The 25,743-nt window shown below is 43.3% G+C and overlaps 1 protein-coding gene across 1 annotated transcript in view; it reads right to left on the minus strand.

Moving 5' to 3' along the window:
* Nucleotides 1-4,671, minus strand: part of CDH4 (cadherin 4) — a 410,770-nt gene extending 406,099 nt beyond the window's left edge. Inside the window, exons 1-2 of the mRNA XM_050982105.1 lie at nucleotides 4,545-4,671; nucleotides 2,452-2,563 (exon numbers count right to left, since the gene is read on the minus strand). Coding sequence (XP_050838062.1) covers nucleotides 2,452-2,563; nucleotides 4,545-4,610 — 178 coding nt within the window. The 5' untranslated portion in view covers nucleotides 4,611-4,671. The remainder of the gene's footprint in view (nucleotides 1-2,451; nucleotides 2,564-4,544) is intronic.
* Nucleotides 4,672-25,743: the final 21,072 nt, after the last annotated feature.

A 25,743-nucleotide genomic window follows, 5' to 3' on the forward strand; every position in this document is an offset into this window, starting at 1 on the left:
TTATTGCCACACGGAACCATGAACATCCAAATTCTCCATGGTGCAGAGGGATTTCACCACCATGCTGAGGGCTGCATGCTCCCTGATTTCTGATGGACAAACCTTCAGGGATAAACTGTCCCAGGACTGCCCACCCCTCCTTCCTAAGGACAAGGTGAGCATGATCCATAAAAACCTCATGTTCTCTCCGTGAAATCCCCCAAGAGCCACCCAAGCTACAGACACGCTTCTTCCAACCCCCAGATTCCAGGAAAGCACTGACAGGTGAATTTCTGCCTACTTTCTTTTTTTCTTTCTTTTTTTTTTTTTTTTAATTCAGGCAAACAGTCCCATTTGGCCTGCAGATGAATTACTGAATGCTGATGAATAAGATGGTGGTAGCTGCTGGCAGCAGAGCTTTGCGTGGTAAGATGGTGTGAAATAGTACATATGTCAATCTATCAAACATGATAATGTAAGCAATCTGAACCCATTTTTGGTCTGAACTATTGTACAATACTTCACCCAGATGGAAGAAAGAGATAAACATTTTATGCTTCAGACACATCAAGTGCTAGGAAGTAAAATTAAACCTAAACTGGAAAACTACCAATTTTACATGCTAGAGTATATATAAAGAACAACACAAGCATGAAGAAGAATTTTCTTGCCCATTATTGTATAAATTAATTAGATATATTTGCTTCCTATGATAAACAACAGCATGTATTTGACTGTAGATTAAAAGGTGCAAAGATGATAGTTCACGTATTAGCAAACACAGCACTTGCACTTTTTTTCTTCCTTCCTTTGTTGAGAAAATGCTTTTAAATCATGGAACCTGTGACAACGTCATCAGGACATGAATCTTAGGAGAGGGGCATGGATACATAACGTCCCCAGGGTAAGTTCAGCCCTAAATCAGAGGCAGGGCTGCCATGACTAACGTAAAACTACAACTGGTCCCTAAAGGATAAAATCAAATAGAAATATATTTTCATTCAAATCAACTTGACAGCCTGTGTAAATATAATTTCATATTTAAAAATTAAACCAGAAGTGAAATGACAGCCACTGTGCTGTTTTGCAAGTCACAGCCACCTAATGCCTCTGAGCAGACCCTTCTGCTCCACTCCTCTTGTCCACCTCCATAAACACAGCACCATTTATCAAGCACTAAACTGCAAAAAACCACTCTTCTGAGCAAATATATTTATGACACGGCTTTCTACAGTACTCAGAGAACATTTTTTATCAAATAATTTGCAAAGCTAAAAGAGCATGAAATCTACCCAGTTTCCAGACTGACCTGTAAAGCCGCCTTTGCATTTGGGAAAAATTGCTACAAAGTGTGTAAACTATCGGTATTTGGTCTCTTTAGGGCTGCACAATCTTGAGCTTGTCCATGCCAATTCCCTCTTTGGTTACCCTTCAAACTAAAAATAAACTCCCCAAGGTCTACTAATTAATGCCAGGCCAGTCAAGAGAATTCCTGAACAGCAACACTAAGACAATTGGGCACAGAAACAAAAGTGATTGCCAGCTCATGCAGAGCAAAAATGTCCAGTCCTGGATTCTGCTGAAGCCACAGAGAACACTGACAAGTCTCCCTCTCTTATGAGAAAAATCAAAGTAACAGAGCAGGTGTTTGGTCTGGAGGAGGACACCAATCCCAGCTTTCTGGCACAGATACACGCACGCAAGCAAAATGTACTCAGGAAAACACTGCAAAATACAGTTATAAAGCCTTGAGTAGAGAACCAAGCCCTGACATGCTCCCCAACTTCCTGGGCTGCTGTAGGATTCTGATCTTTAAAAATTCTCTTGGAATAAAGTATTTTCCTGTGTCATGCAAATATAAAGTTTAATTATTTTTAACTTGAAAAGGAGACAGAGCAATACACAGGATAATCTACTGTTATTTGGATTATGAAGACATCTTAGAGTTTACAAGCACAAAAGTGGTTATAATCCTGCAATTACTATAAAGCTAATTGGTAGTTTCTTTTTGCCTGTGTTTTCATGTTGTCAGTGGGGCAGTAATGAAAATGAATGCCACATTTGTGAACAGAATGTCTGTAGGCTTGTTTACCACATTTCCAACAACAACGTCTGCTTTATCATCCATTTCAAAGCAGAGATAATTTAGGGATCTTTGAATTTCATACATAAAAATACTTTCTAAAATATCAGATGCAGAGTTCCTTCAGACAGGGTGGGAGTGGGAGACTCAAGAGTGAAGTGATGACCTCGCATGGCGTAACAAACAATCCACCTGGAGCAGACAGCAGCGGACCTGGAATGATTCATCTGTATTCAAAACTGTGCTCAGGTAAACCACTTAGTGTTTCATCCTCCTACAAACATAATTCTGCAGACAATTTCACCATCAAAACCAGCATCTTTAAGCCTCCTTTCACCTCCTGAAAATACAGCTATTGCAGAAGCTATTAAGCTTTTTATTCCTCTTACCTTTGAGTAACTTCTGCCCTTCCATGATATTCTGGGAGATGAATGCTGTGTAGTCTTGTTCTGAGAAGCCAGGCTTGCATGTGGGTCTAACTGTAAGATCCCCATTGTGTGCCTGCAAAAACAAAACAAGGAAAACGCACACCATGACTTTTGTCATTTGGGAAAAGGTTTTGCACCCAGTGATGAAGTGTTTAGGCATGAGCAAACCTGAACAGTAAAGCAGTGTGCAAGTAGAAGTTGCTTGTGTTAGAGTGCCTATCTATTGGAGTGGATCCATACTGTAGCTGCAAAAAATAAAATGGGCCAGCAATAGTTGCCTGACTACAAGAGAGCATTGTTTGTAGGAAGGCTGGGATACTGGGCACTGTCAGAAGAGGGGAGGAAACAAAGAGCAGCAATTCATCAAGGCGCTGTGCTCGCACTGGAGACACGCAAAGGCCTGATGTTGCAACATCCAAACCACTGAGGTTTGCTGCTGAGAAACTGGGCAGACCCCAGCACGGAAGGGGGAGAAACACAGGAGCCTGCGACCAGGTGAGGACACCCTTCCTTCCCCTTCACCCTTGCAGCAGCATCGCGGGCTCTGCCTGCTGCATCTTCTGGGACCCTCCGGGCTCTGCTCTTGCCCCGGCAGTGGGAAGGGATTCCCAGTTAAAACCCTGATATTGCACAGAATCGTGTACAACGTGCCAGCACCCAGACGGACGCAGCCAACAAAACACTCAGCTGCAACTTTGGACTGAGCAGAGGATCCAGCCTCCGCCACAGGGACGGGGCAGTCCAGTCACAGCAGCTCAGGCTCCTTGGGATTCCCCGGCAGGGAAGGTCCCAGACCCCAGCTCCAGAGGAACTCGCTGACAGCACACAAGCCCGTGATTTATGCGTGGAGAGTGCCAGGTGATTTACGCACTAACAAGTGCTGGTGGCAGGGGATTTCTAACGCGCCCGGGCTGTCGGCAGAGCCAGCCAGAGCATCGCTTAGCGATGCTGCCGGCACCTCCGCCGCCTCCAGAGCCGGCAGCGCCGGCTGAAGCCGGGGGAGCGGGAGCGGCGCCTCCCCGCAAAGTGCAACTCCAGGCGTGCACCTGCCTCCCCGGGGAGCACCCCCGCACCCCCAGACACTCCCGCACACACACCGCGCTGCATCAGACACAGAAACCAACAGGAGAGAAGGGTCCTTTCGGATGAGCTTAGTAAGCAGAACACAAGCCAATGTACTCGGCTTAAAATCACGCTCGGGAGACGGATGCCAGCTACTGCATGGGAAGCGCAAGGAAGCGGCGGCTCCGTTGGACTCTGACCGCGGCTGGCAAGATGTTGCCATTAGGAAACATTTCAAAGGGTCTCACCTAGGATAGCGGGCTTCCAGTCTGAAATCGCCCCATTATTACAGCGGCGCTCGCTAGACGAGAGCGCATCGGGGCTATTCCTGAGCACGAGGCTATTCCAGCCTCCACGAGGCTCGGGACATCCTCACGGATTCTACTTGGCACCGGGGGATTGAGGCAGAAAAATAAGCGGCTCTTGTTCCCGCAGCCAGCCCAGCCCGAAAGCCAGCAGCCGCCCGGCTCGCTCTGTAACACTGCAGCCACGCGTTCAGGCGCTTGTTGATGTTCTACAGAAACCCTTCAATTTCAGGCGCCGTGGGAATAAAACCCTAAAAATCCCAAACTTTCAGAGCATCACCCCCCAGCACGATCCGAACCCGCTCGGCTGGGTTTATGGGTTTGTAAAAATAAAAGTTAGGCGCTGCAGCGGGTGCGGGCTCCGCGGGGAGCGCGGCCGCGGGGGCTCCGCGGGGCTCGGAGCGGCTCCGAAGTTTCTCCGGCGAGGCGCAGCGCGGAGCGCACTCGTGCCGGTACCGCGGCGGCACCTGAGCGGCAGCTCCAAAATAAAAAAACCCAACAATTAAAAACTGCACAGCGGCGATTCGATTTTAAAGAAATGAGGTGCGAAACAGCGGAGCGGCGGGGGCAGCGGCAGGAGCTCCGCGCATCCACCACCACCATCACCCTCACTCCCCGAGCCCGAAGTTGCCGCGGCGGGCGCGGAGGAGCCGCGGCGGGGATGGCTCCGCGCCCGTTTCCACTTACCGCCGCCGAGCTCCAGACGGGCAGGAGGAGCAGCAGCAGCAGCCGCCGCCTCGGGCCGGCGCTCATGTTCGCGGCAGGCAGAGCGGATCGCAGCGGTGCGGTGCGGTACGGCGAGGAGCGGAGCGGAGCGGAGCCGGCCGGGTCCCGCGGCCGCTCCGGGCTGCAGGTGAAGCGCCCGCCGCGCGCCGCCGCCGCGCCCCGCCCCGCGCGCGCGGGCACGCGCCGCTTAAAGCGACAGGCGCCGCCCCGCCGCGGGGGGAGCGGGGATGAAGGTGATGATGATGATGGTGATGATGGTGATGATGATGATGATGATGGAGGGGGGAAACGGGTTCGGCGGTGCTGCCGCTTCCTCTCTCGGCGCCTCGCCGAGCTCCGCGATGCGCGGGAGCCTCATCTGTCCGGAGAAGAAACTTACGCGTCCAAATTGTGGCGAAAAGCTGGTGTGTTCCTGGGAAGGAAGCCCACACGAGCAGCCGGCACATGCAGGGAGATCGTGGGCTCACATCACAGAGCACGCTGCTGATGATGCCAAGGCTGTGCTTTGATCCCTGCCATTCACTGGAGGGTTGGGTTTGAAGAGCTGTGCCCCTTGCAGCTCAGGTTCGGTGATTCCCTGATCATCGTGTCGAGCCAGCAACCCAGTGCTGCCCAAACCATCACCCAGCACCGGATCCAGACAGCTCTGAAACACCTCCAGAGATGGTGATTCCACCACCTCCTGGGCAACCCATTCCAATGCCTGACCACCAGAACTGAATTTTTTTTCCAATATATAATCTCAATCTCCCGTGTCTCAATTGAAGGTGTTTTCCTCTAGCCCTCTTTACATGCGCCCACGAGGGAACAAGCAGCATATCCAGGGGAAAATTAGCACAGCCCTGGAAAGATGTGCTCAGTGGGCAAAAAAACTAACATGGCAGGTGAAAACCAAGTGTATCCCATGAGGAAAAATTTGTGTCCACAGGAAAAGATATGTTCCAGGAGTTCATGAGTGTATCATGTGAGGAGAGCAGAGCCCAGGCTGTAAGGGAAAGAAAGGTGGTGTCAGGGAGTAGTGGCACATCTACAAAAAATTACATACTGGGGAGGAAAAAACTGATATATCCAGAGATGAAAAACTCAGGATAGGGTAGGGAAATGGGTAGTGCCAGGATTGCCTCCTCAACCGTATCTGTGAAACCAGCCTGAGCCTGGCCCTGCTTCTTTTAGAGGAAAATAGTCTTGTCAGGCCTAATCCACATCCACATCAGTAGCAGAGGAAACTAACTCCACTAAACTAGCAAATTTCTGGTGTAAAAATAAAGGCAGATCAACACAGGGTCAGAAAGTGAAACTTCAGTCAATTTCACAGCAAACTGAAAGCAGTGCTTTCAAGCAGAGTGTGGCTCTTGCTCTTTTCCTAGAGCAGGGCCCTGGCTCCCAAATCCCATCCTGTTCTTCTCCAGCTCAAGGCCACAAATAGGAATTCCCAGGCACGAGTGTTTTGTGCTTATAAATCCAGCAGCAATTTGCATAAACAGATGCATATTATCTGATGTACGTGCAAAATCAGACAGTGCAGCTGAAAAATCCAGCCATTAAACCATTCTGTGGGATTTGCACGTCTCCCAAGGAATGGGACACATAAATCCACTGGCTGCATCTTTGGCTATTGAGTAGATTTAATAGCATTGTGTTAACACCTAGAGACGTTAGCAAAGAACTGAGGCCTCATTGTATTGAGCTCTGTGGACAAGAATAATGAAAAGATTGTTCCAACCCCACCAATTTACAGTCTTAGTGGATTATGAGGTTTTTTTTGTTTTTAAACAAGTATTTCTGAGTTTGTTACATAAAATTAAATAAATGCCATCATTGTATTGGATTTGATGTGGACCCTTTTTTATGAACCACTTCCACAGAGACAGAAATAGCTGAGTGACACTATCACAGCAAAAATAAATTCTAATATATTTTTAAAAATGTGATTTTTTTTTATCCCTTTATCTTTATCCTCAAAGTTTGGAGCAGATTGTTCCAGGTTCAAGGGCAGTTTCCATTTAAATAGAACTACAGGTACTCTGGAGAGTACTGAGGATATTTTGGATTTGGGGAACTACAATGTAGATATTCTTTTTTGAATATCTATGGCCAGTTATTTTGACTCTTGCTGGACTACAGCTGTTGCTGTGCAAGTGCTCACTCTGCTTGATAACTTTGTTAATATGACAAGTTCTACAAGTATTATCAAAATAAGTCTGACACCACAACAGATTGTGAAGAAAAGGCAGAGCAGTAGTGAAAAAAAAAAAAAAAAAAGAATTCTTCAACATGTTTACAGTTGATTTCTAATCTGATGGCAAATTGATTTTTTTCCCAAACTAGTTTGCCATCCCACTTTTCTAAGCTGTGGTAACAAACTGTGTGCTCAAGGAATGAGGCTGTAAATGGAGTTGAATTCTCAGTTGTATTTCCAGGAACAGTGGTCGGTGTGAAACAGCAGGTGCCTCCCAGACTGAGGTGTTTGCAGAAGGAGCAGAGGAGAATCCAGACCCATGTTCAGACAGTGGAAATCTCTGGTTCTGGAAATCTCTGATGTGTGTGGTTGCTTTCACTCTACCATTTTCCTTCAACTCTTGACACTCCAATTAATTTTGGAAGGAATTACAGTTTTTCTAACTGATTAGCTATTACTTGAACTACCTCCTTCTTTAGCAGCACCTCACACAAAGTGCTTATAAAATGTCTTCCTTCGGATCTTTGGGGAAAATTAAAAATATTCCATTTACATTTTTGTACCTTCTGGATTTTCCCCAAACTTTCAGATGGCAGGCCTGAGCTGGGCCTGAACATATGTTATTTGGGAGGGTTTGCTTCACTTGGAGTCTGCTGGGAGACTGGTTAGGAACTGGTGTTGGGGCACAAAAAGGAAGTAGGAAGCTCCACCACCTAACACAGGGATGCTGCAAGGTGTGGGGTTGGCAGGATGAGGACACTTAGGAGTGTACACATGCACAGTAAATCAACTTGCTAAACACCTCAAGAGCAAAACTGCTGATCCTAGGAGGCAACTTGCTGTACTCACAACACCCAAGAGAATAAAAGGCTCACAGATGAGACATCTCCAGAGCTGACTGTGCCAGGATAACGAGGAGAGCAGAGCACACGAGGGATTTTCCCCTCCTTGATGCACACATGTAATTCCTACTGACAGCAGTGGGACTTGCACATCCACACCAAGGGGACAATAGAACCCTTGGTGGTGGAGATGAGTATTGGATGTGAGCTGTGTGACCACGGAGAGGGAGCCAGGGGGAGGGAGGTGTGATCACTGAGGGACTGTACAACACACAATAAAATTGTCAAGCAGCCATCAAGTACGTGAAAGCATGGGAATAACAAATTAAATGGACAGGAGGTGAGAAAACAGAGTCTCAAGAGGCTTTTGCCTTCCTAGCTTTGGGCTGAGATCTGAATTCCTTATCTGGGAAATATTCCCGCTGGCTTAACCCGTTTAATTCTCTGACAAGTAAATATTTCCCTGAACTCAAGTAAATAGTTGTGGCCCAGATGCCAAGGATAAAAAGTGGTTCTATTAAAAAGTGTGATAAACAAGAAGAAATTAAATTAATACAGCGTGCAGGCCTTACTGTGGGTTTCTTCTGTATGATTCTTGCTTTTCAAGGGGGAGACAGCTGGGTGACCAGTGGTTTGGAGTCATTATTACTAATTTGGGCTTGTGTCAGAAGTAGTAACAAAAGACACAACAGGAAATAATGATGATTCTTGTTTGATAGATAATGGCAAATTATGTGTTTGTGACAGCAGTTAAAAAATGAGATGAATGAGCAATGCCTTCAGATTTAATATGCATTTGGGATCTTTTAAGGATGTGTAGGGAAGATGGGATGAGATGAAACTGAACTGTGAAGTGAAATGTAAATCAGAGCTATGGAGAAATTAATGATCAGGAAAAGATTTCTACCAGATCTTGGTGGAAACCAACAGAAGAAACAAAGGATGCTCCTAAGTAGGAAGACCACAACCACAGAAGGAAAATAACTAATGGTAAAAGCTAGAGTTTGTACATTTATGTCATTTTTTTAAGTAACAGCAACTGGAACTACATGAATAGCTGGGCATAGCTCAACATTCTGGATTGCCTATGATCTGGCTCCAGTACAAAATCTAAAGACAAAATGATGAATCACAGAGGGGAAAGTGACTCCAAAAAAAAAAATCCACAAGAAAAGGCTGCACTGAACAGCAATGGGAAATGCTTCAGTCCAAGCTGATTCCATCCCTGCACGTGCTCCCTGTGTGCTGGAATGGTGGGGGTGGCACAGCTATCTCCTGGTCAAACAGCTCTTTTGAAATCACATTTTCAGTCCTGCCAGACAGGCTGCAGTGCCAAGGAATTTGAACCTTCTCTCTTTGAGGCTACCTACTCACCCTCACACTGTGGATCCAAGGGATTCTTCTTCCCAGCTGGCCATGGGAATGGCTCTGAGGAAAACACAGCTTCAGAGGCCCTGTGCAAACCCTTCCTGCTCACTTAATTACACTGACCAAGGGAGGCCAGCTCTGGTGCAGTCTGACCTCCAATCATGAGGCACACTGTGGTCTCCTCACTGAGCTGTGAGGCATTAGTGGCAGCATGCCAGCAATGCCTCTATTAAAATCAATTTCAAACTCCCAATTCCATGTCTCTTTCACCTTAGGTGAGGTAACACACCTTATACTAATGCAACTCTTTGTAAAATATTGTAAAACAAAACTGACCTGTGCAAAACAATTAACAGTTCTATCAGTTCTATTCTCTCTCTCTTTTTTTTTGTCATTTTTTCTATTCTTGCAAAATCAAAGGAAAAAGGAAAAAGGCAGACCAAGAGGCTTATTAGATCTCTATCTTTGCAGTGGACTGCTGTTTAAAGAAGGGGTATTAAAAAAAAAAAAGAAAGAAGAAAAGCAGAATTAGGTTTGTTCACAGAGTCACCAAGGAGAATAAACTGCAAGAGCTCCCTGACACAGCAGGCAGGCAGCTCCCAGGCTGCTCCATAAGGCAATGCTTGATATTCATGGAAACAATGAAATCTCACCAGATTTAGTACAAAAAAGAGATGAATAGCCAGTCTGATTTTACAAGCAGGAGGAAGGCCACGGATTCCCAGTTTCCCCAAAGCCTTCACAAACTTAAAACTGATTTTAAGACTCTCCTTGGAGGAGCACATGTTTCAACAGGATTGTGCCATCACCTGAGGAACAGAGAGTTACCTGAAGGGTCATCACCTGCTTCACCTGGAGCAGCAATGGGAGGAAATTATCAAACACTGACATAAACCCAGGGATTTCCTCCCCACCCTCAGCAGCTCAGGAGGAGCCTGATCATTTCTTTTCTAAAAAGTCCTGTGCCTGTGATTTCCTGTGCCAGGGGAAGGGGGCAGGATCTGACCTGTCAGACCTTAAGGCTCCTAAAGTTTTACTCATCACATGCCAGAAAACTCCAAATTAATATCAACATAAATAATACTTAGTAAGTGACTGCTAAAGGAAAATGAGAATTTTTGCAGCTTGTGCTGTTGTTATTGCTTACAGCAGAAATCTCATCACCATTGCATTCTTCTGATTGACTTGGCCCCATATACATTGAAATGTTCACAGTAATGTAACTTATTCCAGTCCAAATCTCAAATAAATTACCTTGCAACAACCAGCAGTATTAATAAATGATCATTCTTTTTTCTAGGAAAAACATGTTGTTCAGATCAGCCTTTCTAATATTACAGTGTATTCTTTTCTTATTAGAAAAAAAAATATTTTCCTCAGCAAAGATTGGTAAAACATAAATAGAAGTGATGTTCTGAGCTCTCTCAGCCTTCTGTGGCACCCAGCTTGTTGGTATTCCTCACAAATATTTCTCCTCACAAATACAGCCAACAGTTTTTGCACTGCAGCAAATACTCTAAATTGTGTGTGTGTGTGCCTGGTAAATGCTGAGGCAGAACTCCTCAGAGAAAGCCCCAGTTACCTGTTTAATATGAAGTAATTTTCTGGAGCTGTCAGCATTTTTGGTCAAAAACCACCTGGAAGACAAAGCACTTTGCAAGAGACAGCTTTGACAACCTATGGATTTTAATAGTGGAACTGAAAGGATAACTTGGAGAGAGGGGAGAGACAGGAGGGATGTGCTCTTCTAAGGGATTACTTTGTGACAGAATATCCCATACTCAAAGTAATGCAGCATATTTCCAATAAGGAAAAGTAATAAAAAGTTTACAGTGTGTTTGCCTCCTTGCAATTCCTGTCAAGTTAAAGATGTAAGCAAACTTTGTTTAACTACCTGAAGCAGTGATTTAGCTACAAATGAGGATAATAATATGAAAATATTACATACTAATGCTAATATTACATGCCTCCATGAAATAAAGCCTAGAAATAAAAGAAAGAAACTATTTAGGAATACCATATGCATGGTAATATGGACTGACTGCAGGCCAAGAACAATAAAAACCAAAGTCTTCCACACATGCATAAACAGAAAGGAAGAGAAAGTGTGGAGTCCCAGGGGTTAAAGTTTTATTATCTATCATTGGTAGTCACCACCTGACTGCTGCTCAGCTGATAAAGGCTGGTTTTGGTGTTGGTGGAGTTCTGTACATGAAGTAACTGCTGCTTTTGCCAGTGTCTAGAAATGCCTGAACTCCAAAGATTAATTTTTCAAGTTCATGCATTCATCTAATGAGATTATCTGCATTTATCCCATTAACTCTGGCCAGCAGACCCTGTGGCCTCACATCCCCTAATCCATTCCCAGCTGCACACAAGCTTTCAAGTCAGGACACACAAACAGGTGCTAAAAATATTGATACATCCCAGACTGGGTAACCCCCAGCTGAAAAGGGGTTTTGATGTCTTTGAGAGAGAAATCTGTGGGAGATATTCCTGCACCATCTTTCAGTGTGAGCTACTGGCAGGCTGGTGTTTTACTAAAGCTCATTCTTAGTGATTCTGATTGTGCTGATCCATCAGCAGGAAATGGCAGAATCGTGGCTCAGATTGCACTGAAGCCCAGAAGCAGCACAGGATTTAGATGGGACATTTTTAAGATTTTAACAACAAATACAAATTATGTCTGGTGCAAGCTGTGGCAGCCTGGACTTCACCTATGCAGATATTTCACCAGAACAATCACTTGCAAGCTGATCCTTAAGTATTTTATGAGAGATAAATCTAATAACCTTTCTGGGAAAACCTCAGCAGGATGCAGACACTGTAATAATCCATATGCAAGCTACCACATTGTATTGTGTGCTGTCAGACAACTCAATTATTTTCTTCCAGATCTAACATAAGCTTCTGTTTAGTAAACATGATGAGAGTCAAACTTTTACATATATATATATATATATATATATATATAAAGTGCTTAATTTGCATGCAAAATTGCCCTAAGTATGTATGCAAATAGGAAAACTCATGCACAGATGACTAATTAAGTGCATTTATGTGAGAAATTACCCAATGCACGCATGGAATCTCAGTAATTGTACACACAACTCTGTGAGCCATTGCCTTTGCAATTTGGACACGTAACTGATTGAAAAAATTGTTTCTCAGCACTGTGTTGGAATAACTGATGTGGAGCACATGGCCAGAAGTAGGACAGCTGAGGGGGCTTTGGGAAGAAACTACAAAAGCTTGTGAGGAGCTTTACAGTAAGAACAGAATTTGCCATCTCTGCCATTACTGGTTTTGTATTCACTTACAGCAATCCTGTGCTAATCTGTGGCTTGAAGAGAGTCATATCTGTAAAAAAACAATCAGAAAAATACAATCAGAGCCATGGCACAAGAGGTGGTGCCATTAAAATTAAACCTGAATTTTGTAGCCTGCTGTTGCCTGTCCAGTATGTGTTTTTAAACAAAACCAGCAATTTTTACTTTATGTGTCCTGATCAAGCTTCCTTTTGTCTCCTCCAAGCAGGCTTTGTGGTATGACAGCACAATACCCCTCTGGAAGGTCCAGGGAGTTTTGGTGAGAAAAGGGATATCTGTCTGTCTGTTTTAATTTTCCAGGCATTGATGTTATTCTAAGTTCTGCTATCTCTAAACACTGATTAGTTCTCTTTATATCCCCAAAGTTAGAAAGTTCACGCTAACATTGTTAAAATTCAATATAGAGAACAAGTTCTTTCAATATGATGTGATAAACATCCCTGACTTCAATGTCCTGCAGAGAAAAATACCTGCCCAAATTGTTTGGATATGCTCTGGCTGCTGAAAGCAGGAACATCCTCAGCCTGCTTTGTGATGTTTTCCTATTTTCTGGTCATTGTGCTGATATTGAGCATAACAGGTAGAGGAGCACCTGTTTATTTACCCACAACTCGAGGTCAAACGTTTCAATCAGCCACTAACACAGGCAAAATGTCTTTGTGGGCACAGCCAGATGTGAGGAGCAGGGCAGGGGAGGGGAGGAGGGAGGCTGGACAAGGATGAGCTGGGCAGGGATGAGCTGACCCAGGGGATGGGATGCTGCCCAGGGGATGGGATGCTGCCCTGGGGATGGGATGCTGCCTTGGCCAGAGATTCTGAGCTGCACCAGACCCAGCCTGGCGAGGCTCTGAGCTGAGAGCTCGGGCAGGAGAGGAGAAGGACGCGCTGTTCCAGGGTGGTTTCACTCAGAAGGAAATTCCTCCGATCCGATTTCAGGATCTGAAACCTTCTGCCGCTAAGTGGTGCTCTAAACAGCGCAGCATCCCCGTGGCACCGAGTTGTCAGGGAGGAACAAACCCGGCGCTGCCAGGCTGATCAGACTGATGCACACATTAACAAGTGCCCATTACGCTGATTTAATCCTCCTGTGCCACCGGATAAATCAGGGGGAAGAACAGGCCAATCCAAAAGATTAAAGAAATCCAAAGATTGAGCCCCGCTATACAGTAGCTGAAGTGGAGGATTACAGAAAACAATTCTAATTTTTTAAAAGCTTTGTCTGCTTTCTTGCTGTTCCTTTTTAATTATTAGCATTGTTCTCTCCACGTTTATGGTTGTTAGAACTTGAAGTACTTACCAAAAAAAACTGAAAGAAAACACTTAATTAATACTTGCAATTATTCCAGAACTTATTTTTAAAACAGATGCTCCATATTTTATCAATTGAAAAAAAAGTAGAAAATAGGTTTTTTTGGAGTACATATCTACAAGTACATCTAACCCTTCCCACCCTCCAAAAACAATGTATTGAAAAACAGGGTGGAGATTTAGAAGGAGAATGCAAGCTTGCAACTTCTGCTCTCCTTGGTCCCAGGAGAAGTGGAAATGCAGCAGGCAGAGGAGCTGTTTTGGCATTTTGACACCCAAGTTTTTGCCCACAGAATTGGATTCATTGCTTGGTGTGCAACAAGCCAATTGTTACACACTCAAGAGATTATGTATTTGAGAGTTGTACAAGCCTTGATTCTCTGTCTATTCCCCGAATCAAGCACCACCATTGGGCTTTTCGTGCCATTATTTATACACAGGAATTTGGATTTAGTGACTTTCCAAGCACAGATTGCATAACCTCAGCTGACACCTCCACATGCTCAGGGGAAGGGCCTGCACCTGGGCAGGGTCTGTAGGTGTGATTTTCAGTATCATAATGAACATATTCAAGTTTAGGATCCATGGGCCTCGGGTGTGTTGCTGAATTAGCAATGTGTGCAGAGATCTACTTCAATATCTCCATGCTAATACATCCCCAAGGCTTGGTAATTCCTGGATATCCTGACCTAGAGGTGCAGCTGCTCTGGTTCCACTGTTCAGGTTTCCTTTCTTGCTGACTGGAAGTGCCCAAAGATCTTACATCAAGAAATATCCTGAATTAAGATAATCTTGACAGTTCCACATTTTGCAGTGCTGTGAGCCCTTGCCCCAAGCAATTCTGCACCCAAGGTGCCTCTCAGTCTGAGCATCCTGGAGAAGGATCAGTGGGCAAAGTTGTGCAGTCCCAGAGGCTCCAGTTCAGGAGTCTGGAAGATTTTCTCTTGCTTTATAGGAGGAGGAGGAGGAATTTCTTTAACCCCAGCCCACAGAGGAGTTTACTCCTTTTCTCTGCTGTGGGTCTATGAAATGAGGGATGGAGAGGAAGGGTGGGTCAGTGAACACTCAGGTTCTGGGATCCCACCTGGTCTGTAGGTGGATTTCTCAGCCCCTGAGGGAGCAGGTTCAGAGCTGTGTATTTGCACACCCACGGGGTGGTAAAGAAGGAATTTCCACACCCATCAGGTGATGTGTCTGCAGCCAGGCCCAGCTCAGCCTGGCAGTCAGCACCTTTTAGCACATCTGAGGACCCTCAAACACTGCCTCCCACTGAAACCCAGTGAGTGTCTGCCTGGGTGAGCTGCTCTGCTGAGCAGAATCCTTTAAAAAAGGAGCTGGAACTTCTGGGGAGAGGATTAGTGCCTTTTGTGAACTGTATTTGTGTGCAGGGTGCTGGTTTATTCACAACATTGCCTGAGAAGTGCTTTAAATCAAGAATCAAAAGCCGAAAGGGTATCAAAGCTGTACAGGAACTGATTACTACTATAAATTTTGCTGAAACAAGCTGATGCTTTGCTGATTCTTTGGTCTTTTTCTGGTAAAAATATGTCAGTGTTAACTCACAGCATTGACTTCTCTGGTTTTTTTCATTTTTGTTCCATGAGATTATTTTTAGCTGCTGCGCATTAGCTCTGCTTCAAAAAAAATATTGAGGTAGAGGTTGCAGCTTCTTCCTGAAAAAAACAAAAGATTTATTGACTGAAATGCAACAATACCTGTCTATCCATAAAATGAATGTCAGGTGACCCCTTCCCCTCCCTTTTTGACTGGAGTTGAGACAGACATTAGAGACACGTGTGAATTTCTCAGGAGAGAAAGAAATATCAAAGGAAAATCAGCTTTATACCAGAAAATCTGGTAGAAATGAGTATAACAGCTGCAAAATAAATAAACTCTTAACAGAAGAAGGAACCATTTTCAATTTTAGAGGAAGTGGCCGAAGTACTCCAAACAACTTTGTATGAGTTATTTATATTATGGTATAATTTCTGAGCTCCAAACAATGGTAAGGAACAGCAGCTCTCCAAAATGCCCTCTAGAGAGAACAGCAGAAATGCAAAATTCAAATGCCATGAACAGGGTCAGGTGCAAGCCCAGAAACAGCGTGGTTCTTCTGACATTTACATTTTGTGGGCAGGCATTTACATATTTAGAAATAAATTCATAGTGGTCTACAATTTCTCTGGGAAGTTTTTGAGTTTAGCTGTAGCTTCACCAGCAGAAATCCTGGCCCCTGATGTTTTCCTAGATTTAATCAGTGTATGTCAACTTTAGTATCTTTTTTGTGATGCAAGAATTGTTCAGTTGGGTGTAATAATTTCCAAGTGTTGAAATCCCCTTTCCCAAGGCCAGCTGTGTGTGGTGGCATCAGTCTGGCTGCCTTGTCTCTCTGCCTCTCCCACTGTTTATGCACTTCCTGCTTTTACTTTCAGAGACTTTTTCTGCAGAATAAATACAACTGTAAGCAAACTTGCTGAGCTGCTGCTATCTTACTGTTTATCTCCAAGGAAATCCCACAAATTCAGCAGCAGTGACCTCAGTTCTTCACCTGAATTTCAAATTGTCTGACTGCCTGATACCTTTTTTCTTTATTTCTGTTGCCTGTAGATTTGGCCTCGGATCTTGCTATGTACAATTAACTCTGGTTTCTGACATCACCTTTCTGAGCATGTGAGATTCAAACAGAGAAAAAGTTCAATTTTCAGCTCCTTCTGTCCTGTTTATGCACAGCCTGGGTCAGACTCTGCTTCCACAACTCCAGGAGCAAACATGGAGGTGTTCCAAAATGAGGATCCCACCTATCCAGCTGCCTCTGACTGGGAAATTAATCTGAATTTTTTTCCCCACTTTTTCCTGGCCAGACCAGGAAAAAGGTTCAAATTTGAATGGTTTCATTTCAGACACAAGAGTCACACACACTGTGAATCCTGTCTTGGACTGTTTTATCCCCAGAAATTATTTGGAAAAAACAAATACTACTTATATTTAAAGAGAAAAAAATCAAGGGAAAAATCTGAAATGTGGCTTTGTATTACTTAGAGTCTAAGATTTCTGTGTTAGTCAGATTCACTAAAAACTTGTTTAAATATTAGACATAATTCCAAAAGTGGTAGAAGTGGATAAGGAACTTCAAAACCCCAGTTTAAACCTGCAAGGAGCTTTCTGTTAAGGAAATATTAGGATAATTTATTTGGAATATAAATGAAGCACTGGGTAGGTTTTTCCCCCATAGAATGTGTACATCTTGTACATTGGTCTGCAAACTACAGACCAACTACTGACTACAATTTGAAATAAAATACAGAATTACATTTATGCCAAGTATCATAAACAACCTGATATTCTCTCATCTTTCAGAGTTTGTGAAGAATGGAGACAACAGCATTTCCTCACAGAAACTATAAAGAATTTAAAGAGTAGGATCAATATCTTAAGAGGAACTTTTATGTGTACATATCCAGCTGAATTCCCAGCAATATAAAAGGGAAATATTTGTGTTGAACTCCCTGCCTAGGGCTTTAAATTGCTGTATACTATCATGCATTACAGCCTGTATTAATTATCTAATTGAGACATTTATATGGTCATCAGGCAAGTGGGGACCTGGAGAGAAATCCCTAATTAAGACTTTGGAGTTTGATAAGAGGCTGCTACAGCACGGTGATAAAACACTATTTTTGTCTTATCTTATGAATGTGTCAGGGCAGATTATGTTAAATGCTACCTACATGCATAATCAGATGACATATCTCTGGCAATACCCACAGATAACAGTCTGCAAATGCACATTTATTATTTTACAGTTCAGACTGCTCAAAGGAGATCCAAAAGTGCAGCAAGTCCACCTTGGCCATGTGCAGTGTGTCACGTTAGGGGTGTGTCCCTTGGGATCTGGGGACAGAGTTTTGGGGTGTGCTGAGAGGCAGAGCAGCTGGAAGGCAGCACCTGGAACCATCCTGCTGGATCTGTGCTGCTGAGCTCTCCAGGCACTCCCTGCCTGCTCCCTGACAGGGGAGGTGGATTACAGACATCTGAAACTCAGTTATGACCCAGGAGTCCCCAGAGTGCTGCTTTTAACCCTTCATTGCCTGCCCAAAGAGAGGGGAACAAACAGGGCCAGTCAAACCTCCACATCTCACCTCATTCAGAGTGCACTCTCTGTTTCTTGGCGTTGAGTTTGTTGTGAATGCTGAATATGTAATGCAGAAATACCAGCAGTGAAGAATTTTTTTTTCTTGACACGTTTTCTGGGAAAATCCAGAGCTGCTCTGTGTTTTGCATGCAGCCTCCCCATCCTTCCTCTCATCTGCAGGGTTGATTCAAACAGTAGCATTCACTTCAGGATCCCTTTCCTCATTGGTGCTTTGAGATCTCCAGGAGGATGGTCAGCTCTACCACCAAAGCAAAACAAAGCAAATTCAGAGAACAAAACATACAGGAGAATTGGTTTCAGTTTTTTTCCTCTTACCACCCAACCCTGCTGACATAGTGGTTAATCTCCTGCCATATCTTGGAGCCTTGCTCCAACAATGGAAGGAAATGTTTGCAAGGTCTCTATATATGCATATATAAATACATATATAATGTGCATTTGCATTATACAACTATACATTCATACATGCACACACATTCAATTTAACACTGCAATGATAATTTGGGATTATTCAAAGCCTGCATTATAAAACTTCCACAACCTTCTACCTGGATAATATATTTTTTAATTTTCTGCTATTTACAGGCGTGCATAATACAAACTGACAAGTGCTAGAGCTGCAAGGAAGAGGCAAGAAACAAGGACCAAAGGTCCTTGCTAAGTAGCAGGATGAAAGATGGCTTAGTGGAATTTTGCAGAAGGATTCAGTTTTACAGATTTCCAAACAAGAAACGTGGATATTCATGGGGGTTTGCAAAGAGTAAACTCCATAACAGTCCTAGTCAATTAAAAGTACATAAAGTATTAATGTCTTGTCCCCAGGTTTGTGTTTAGGGGCTGTGGACCAGTGTTTAAATCCCAGGAGGAAAAGCCCAATCCTGTGCTCAAACCCCCTATTTGGAGCTGTCATCCCTTATCAAACATCATTTCATTAATATGCAAAAGGTTTCTGCATGTTTCCCAAAACATTGATTATGTTCAGGGATTTGGGAGAGCTGAGTTGAAGCAGCCCCTGTCTCCCAGAAGCTCAGGAACATCTCAGCTCTGTCCTCTCAGCTCAGTGTCTCCTTCTCCCTGCGCAAACACGGCTGCAGGGCTGCGAGGGGGCGTCAGCACAAATCCATCAGATTCCCCAGGACTGGATGCTGCCTGTGATGTGCTCCAGGTCCACAGCTCTGTCCCCTGAGAGCTTGGGAAAAATGGGAAATTAACTGGAAGCACAACAAAAGAATGACAGCTCAAAAGCTGCTCACACCTGGTTGAGGTGTAAGCCAGGAGCTTCCCCACAGTGGTGGCCCAGGCACGGCAAAGACCTGGCCTCAACAACTCACACAGATCTGATTTCCAGCTGAGGAGGAAAAGGAGAAAAACAGGAGCAAAAAGGAGAAAAACCACTTGTGAAAACTTTATAACCCCTCTGCTTCTCGTTTAACCTGATCACTGCATGCCTAAATAGGTGATGGAATGAACAGGACCCAGCAGAGCCTCTGTGGGTTTGATTGATGGAGTGCCCCAAAGTAAAACACTCATTCTGAAAAGCTGTAGAGAAATGCAGACTTTTAATAACATTTTCAAATTATTTAATCACACAATCAGGCCTGACCTTGTTCAATATGAAACTTCATTACAGCCTGGAATGTTAATATGGAGTTCCAAAAGCATCATAAATTACTGGTTTCCTCTATGATGCATGGGCCTGTCCTGCTGTGGCCAACTGCAATTTTAGTATTTTCTTAAGAAATGAAGAATTAGCAAATAATGGCATGATCCTGAAATTACTGTTCAAGGGATCCCAGTTTATTAATTGGTTAAGAAAGATAAAGGCATTACTCATTTCCATAGATAAATGATGCAGCCAGTCCTTTTTTGGGGGGTGGGGGGAAACCCTACATGCTTATTTTTGAATATATCCATTAATAGTTCAACTGACCTACCTCTCTGCAACATGACAGCTCTGACAGTCAATGAAGGAATTACAACCTGTAACTGGCAATTTCACCATCAGAAACATTATTTTGTACACAACTAGTACTTTGTAACAACTTAAAAATGGTATTCACTGTTTGAAAAGGGCAAAATGAAACCACTTGCAATATTGACTGACAGGGATTCTTATTTGGTGCTTCTTATTTGCAACAGAACAAGGAAAGTGAGTGGATGATTTAAATGGCTTGAAAAATCAGGGAAACTGAGAGTCCAGTGAACTTTTAGCTTAAAAATAAATATAATGTTCTTTGCTTAGTTGCTTAATAAAGCATCATAAAAAAATTGAGATTGTGGGTCAGACACTGGCCCAGGAATCTTTCCCCTCCCTGTCTCAGCACCCCTGTGTTTGCTGGGGTCTGAGGGTCCCCATGGTGCAGGGTATTCCAAAGATGAACTGTGCACTGGAAAACAACAGCACAACCCTGGAAACAAAGCTAATCAAACGTTCTGCAGCAATTAAAAAATGAAATTGCATTTTGTTATACGATTTTCATGTAATGAACAGCATGGAAATGTGGAGATTCCAGCAGCCTGAATGCTCAATTAATTCAAGTTCAATTATCATTATGACCAGCACTATGAACCTTCTCATCATCCCTTTCCCCCCACCTGGATCTCTGTCTGTAACCTCTTCTGCATTCTTTTAAATCTGTACCAGATTAATTCTAAAAGCATTTAATGTAAATAAAACACATGCAAGACAGTTCAGCTTTTTTTTCTGTGATGCTCATCCAAGGCTTTACTTGCCAAGAGGCAGAAATACCGAGCAATATTGTGCAGAAATCTATAATTTCCTCTACAATAACCTCAGTTTTCTTTCTTTCTTTCTTTTTTTTATTTCTTCTGGCCATGAGACAACATCAAGAGTTTTCATGGGCAACCCATTGCCCAGAACTAATGGATTGGAAAGCACAGTAAGCAAAGAATTTCATTGTTTTCAACCACAGTATTAAACAACTACTTAGCAAAGGGAGAGAATAATGGAGAATAATTATTAACTGAAGAAAATATTCAGAACACATGGTAAAACAAATAATTAGGGCCAATTGTGCCAGTTCTGTGAATGTTTTACACTGCCTGCAATGAGCTCCCGTTTGAAAGCTCAGTTTTACACTGGGCAATGGTTCAAAACCCAGAGACACATCAGTCCCAGGCAGGAGCTCAGAGAGAAGTGCCAGACTGTAACTGACTGACAGCACTTCCCACTGCAATCTGGGCTTGTCTTGGAGAACTTCTACTCAGCTCTGCTTCAAACCAGACTTCATTGAAGGGAGGAATGCTAGCGAGGTCACAACCAGGGGGGGCTGCCTGCAGACACCAGCCCTCCTTTGGGCTCTTGCACCGTCACACATGGGAGATTTGCAGGGCAGAAATGCCACGTTCCTTCTGTGGCAGCAACCTCACCAGACAGAACTGCCACAAACCCCACAGTGTTGGATTTGCAGCTACTAAGGCACAGTCTGTTTGTCAAGTCCACTACTCAACAGTGTGACTGCGCTCTCACATTTATCTTAGGGCAAAAATGAAACTGGAAGAATGAATAGAAGGGAAAATACAACTGGACAGCGCACTGGCAATTACAGAGCTGAGAATTAAAGCTACAGAGGGAAAAAAAAGTGTTTTGGTGATGAAAGTCATCTCTAGAGTTACAATTAAGATGAAATTTATTGCCTCTGCTTAATATCTGTTTTATATTTATTCATTCTGATAAAAATTATATACTGGATCCAAAGCTTCAGCTTCCAAAGTTGCAGAATGAATGTTAATTAAATATTTGATATAAAGTCTTTTAAAAACCCACAAAAATTACTCAGTTTACTTAAAATAGGACCCAGCAAAATACAAAGTGTGGTATCAGATCCCATAATGAAGTCTTTCAGTTCCCTTGAACTCCCTGCATTTAATGTGAAATATAAAGGACTAACTTTTATATTTGTTTCCTTCTGGTATAAACAGACTGTGTAATGAGCTGCTGTGTGATAGGAACTGAATGTCACTCAGAAGGCAACACATCCCCAGCTCACTGCTGGCTTTGCCCCTCTTAATCTTCACCTTCTACCTGAGATGTTCTTTCCCTTTTTCATGGGTGCTCATTATGTATCTGTTACTCATTCACTTTGCTGGATTGGAATAAGTGTGGACTTCTAGATATGACATAATCTCCCAAAAACTACTAGAGGAATGAATATTATTTGCTGAAAAGCCTCCTGCTCCTGAACAGCTTGTCAGTCTGCTCACTCCTCAGAGGTCTGTTTCCCCATTAGTGCACATTTCCCCAGCTGAAGATTTAAGGCTTTTTTTTTTTACCACTGTCACAATAAAAAAAAAGAGGAAAAACGAAGCAGGTGGTGTCTTTCTAAAGTCCAAGTGTTTTTTAATGATCGTTCTCTATTTCTTCAAGTGCAGAAATTGCAATTCTGATTAAAATGAAAAAATGACAAGCCATTACAGACAGACCTCCATTCTCCAAAGGCTCCCCTCTGAATACACAAGATGTTTTCCTATATAATGCATGCACCATATTTCAATATTAATTATAGGAAGGTCTCTTTGGGGTCACATGCTAATTATATCTATTTAGAATTTATCATGCTACTTCCAATATAATGTGCTGTCATTGTGTCCTGTTGTTTTTCCTTGCCTGAGGCAGAAGGAAGCTACAATAAACCTGAAAATAGTGGCAAGAAATGTTCATTTTAAAACATATGGGGTGAAAGCTGCACTAAGGGCCCTGCCCAGTGCTCACTGAAATCAGCAGGAATCATTATGTTAACCTCAAGGGAAAAAGGATTGGAATCTGTTAAATGTGCACAGTTCTATCTGAGGGGCTCTGTGCATCTCTCAGTGTAAGGAAATGCTTGTGCCACAAGCCACTGTAAATAATCAGGGAGGCATCCAGCACTGCGCCAGGGAGGAGGAGTTGGAGCTGTCCCGGTGCTGAGGGGGTTGGGCTGGTACTAAATGGCCCCAAGATAAAGAAGAATCAAAGCCTGTGCTCCAAATCACCTCGAGTGTGTTTGATTCGTTCATCTGTAGCAGTGTGGGACCACTGGCTCAGTGCAGGAGGCACTGACAGTGGGGGTTTGTTAACCAGCCCCTCTGTATTCAAATATGTCACATTTATAAAATTCTCCCTCATTACAAGCCCTAAAGATACCAGCACATTTGCTGATAAACACTCATTTTATTTATAATCTTCTTTGATAATGACTGGTATAATTCTGTCTGTATTTACCAACCCAAGGCTTCTTCTCTGTGTGAGGAATCCTCAAAGTTCCCTGCAAAAATCCCAACTAAAGTTCAGTGGTGCCTCCCTTATGCCACCACCCTATGAAGGCAGAACCACATTTGCAGCCTTCCCACCTATGTACAATCATTAATGCTAGAGACCTGCATCTGCTTTCCAGAAATGGCTGCCTGCAGGATTAAACATGGATAACACATGGAAAAAATCCAGGCACCAAAGAAAAGCATCCTGGCATAAATGATGTCTCTCGTGTTTCCTGGCTTTCTAAATTGTTAGTGCCACATTACCAGGCAGCAGTGACACAAATCAGACAGCCAGAGACTCAACAACTCATCCAAATTTCCACACATCCTTTCAACCCAATTACTGCAACTGGAGGTCCTTTTACCTTCTGTGCCTTTCTGTGTCTGCAGGAGGATTTTCTAAACACACCTCTCAGTATTGAGGTGGTGCCTGTGAGCAGCCTGACTCCTAGAAGTAAGACTCACAAGATAAAAATGTGAAATGACATTTACATATCTATATCTCACTGTGGTTACATTTTTTTTTTTAAGTCTATAATGAGATGTTTTCAGAGTAAGAAAAATGTTAACATCCAGCCCACTAACTGTATATTTTTTTTTATTGATAGGTCTCAGCACAGAGCAAACTGATATTCAGGTGGAGAAAATGAATTATCTGGAGCCAAATGTAATTTTATTTTGGTAGGCCAACAATCAATAGCAGAAATGCACAGTCATTTCAGTAATTGCCACAGCTTCATGACAAATACTTCCTAGAAACTCTTGGCTAGGTGATCTCAGCATCCAGGGTTACTGAGGTGTATCTTTAATGCAGCTCAGATGTTCAGAGACACATGCAAATTATGCAAGCATGTGGGCTATTTAATTTTAATATCCAAGGTCATGAGTCAGATTATCTCATGTTATGTAAAAACCTTGTAGTGGAAAGCGAAGCTGAAGTGTGAGAATTTCACTTCTCTTACCTGCATAAAAGTAACAAAGCCAACCAAGCTGGTAAAACCACACATGAGGACAGTTCTCCCAAGGTCTAAAGGCACAAGCCCACCTTCCACATGGATCTTCTTGCAGAGGTGGAGGCTCCCTGTCACACTCAGCTGTGCCTTGTGATGCTGCTGAGGCAGCTGTAAATCCTGCCCTGAAAACTGCTGAGCAAAACCTCACCTGAGCTGCCCTTGGGCTCTGCTGCCCTGCCCAGCCCAGGGCACCCTGTCCAGCACAGAGCACAGGAGAGGAGGTGCAGCATCCCCACCTGGACAGGAAGGAAGAGATGTTATTGCAATAATAATCTGGAATTGGGCTGCCAAATCCTTCAGGGCACAGCTGGGCTTCCAAAGGTTGGGTGGTCAGGGCAGTGTCCTGTGGGAGCAGCTCAGGGTGTGAGAAGGAGCTGCATTTACATTTCTAGGGTCTGGTGAGGTGAGGAACAATTCAGGCTTGGGAACAATGGGGGAGAGATGGAATGGCAACAAGATGTTTCACAATTCCAGAATGTGAACAATGTGGGTGATGGAGTGGGAGCTGATCTTGAGTTTTAACTGGGGTTAACTGCAGTTTTTGGGCCCTTTTTGTTTGCATACTGCCCTGCTTGTGGCGTTCATGGCATTTTGAGGGATTTTTGAAGCTCCTGGGGACCTGATATTAGTCTATTTTTAAATGCCTTGAAGGAAAATAAAGAGCAGTGGAATCACCAGTTTTGAGGGGATTACAGAAGAAAAAAAGTAAAAAGCATACTTTTCAAATGTATTTGACTTAATAATCTACTTTCTCCAAATTTTCCACTAGAAATGAAATCCTGTTTTACTTCAATACTTTGGGATTTTTTCCCAGTGGCCATTTGTCTCAGAGTTTTCAGTTATGCAGATCAGACACTCGGGAAATGGAGAACATCTTCATTTCCCTTTTTGTTCTGAAACAAGAAATATTCCTTATAGCATCTGAGGGAACCTCCAAAGTATGAGAGACACTTTAGAATATAATTTCTCCTTTAAAGAAAAGCTATTCTTTTGTGTGAAGGGAAAAAATAAAACAAAACAACAAAACATTTGAAGAGTGTTCAATCAAAACAAACTTAGACTTGAGTGTTGTGAGAAAAGAAATTTCTTCTGCCAGAAATCTTTCCTACAGGTAATGCTGTCTTTAAGCATCTTTTTTCAAATGTTACAGAAAGTAAAATGTAAGGTTCCTACTTGTAGCATAATTAGCAAATCTTGGAAGAAGAAAGGGAATAAAATATTTTACACATGTTTTTGCAGGGTAGGGAATGGAAAGGACAAAATAATTCTGGTTGGAAAAAACCCAACCCAGCCGTAATTGTAAAATAAAGAAGCACTGTCATGTACCTGCCCCTATAAGAGCAATGTGCCTGTGGTTGGTCAGAGCCAAAGACCCTGTGTTCATTAATTTGAGATGAAGGAGCAGGTAAAATTGTTTCCAAACCTCCTGCTGAGAACATTCAGGGTCAGGGGTACAGACAATTCCCAACACCTGAAACAGGAGGAGTTGTTTTTCAGGGACACTGGGTAAATCAGCCAGGATGCTCGTGTCTATTTCTTGTTCACAGTTGTCTCAATCTGCAGTGGGGATTTTATTTGGCACAGACTACACCCAAAGTGTTGATGGTAAAAGCTTCCTTCAATCCAATCTGACAGCACAGCACCTTCCCTGAACGGGTCTGGCTCCTGCATCCACAATGTGCTGCTCTCAGCACCCAGAGGGATGCTCTGGA

The sequence above is a fragment of the Serinus canaria genome, chromosome 20 (genome assembly GCF_022539315.1).
Source record: "Serinus canaria isolate serCan28SL12 chromosome 20, serCan2020, whole genome shotgun sequence".
NCBI lineage: Eukaryota > Metazoa > Chordata > Aves > Passeriformes > Fringillidae > Serinus > Serinus canaria.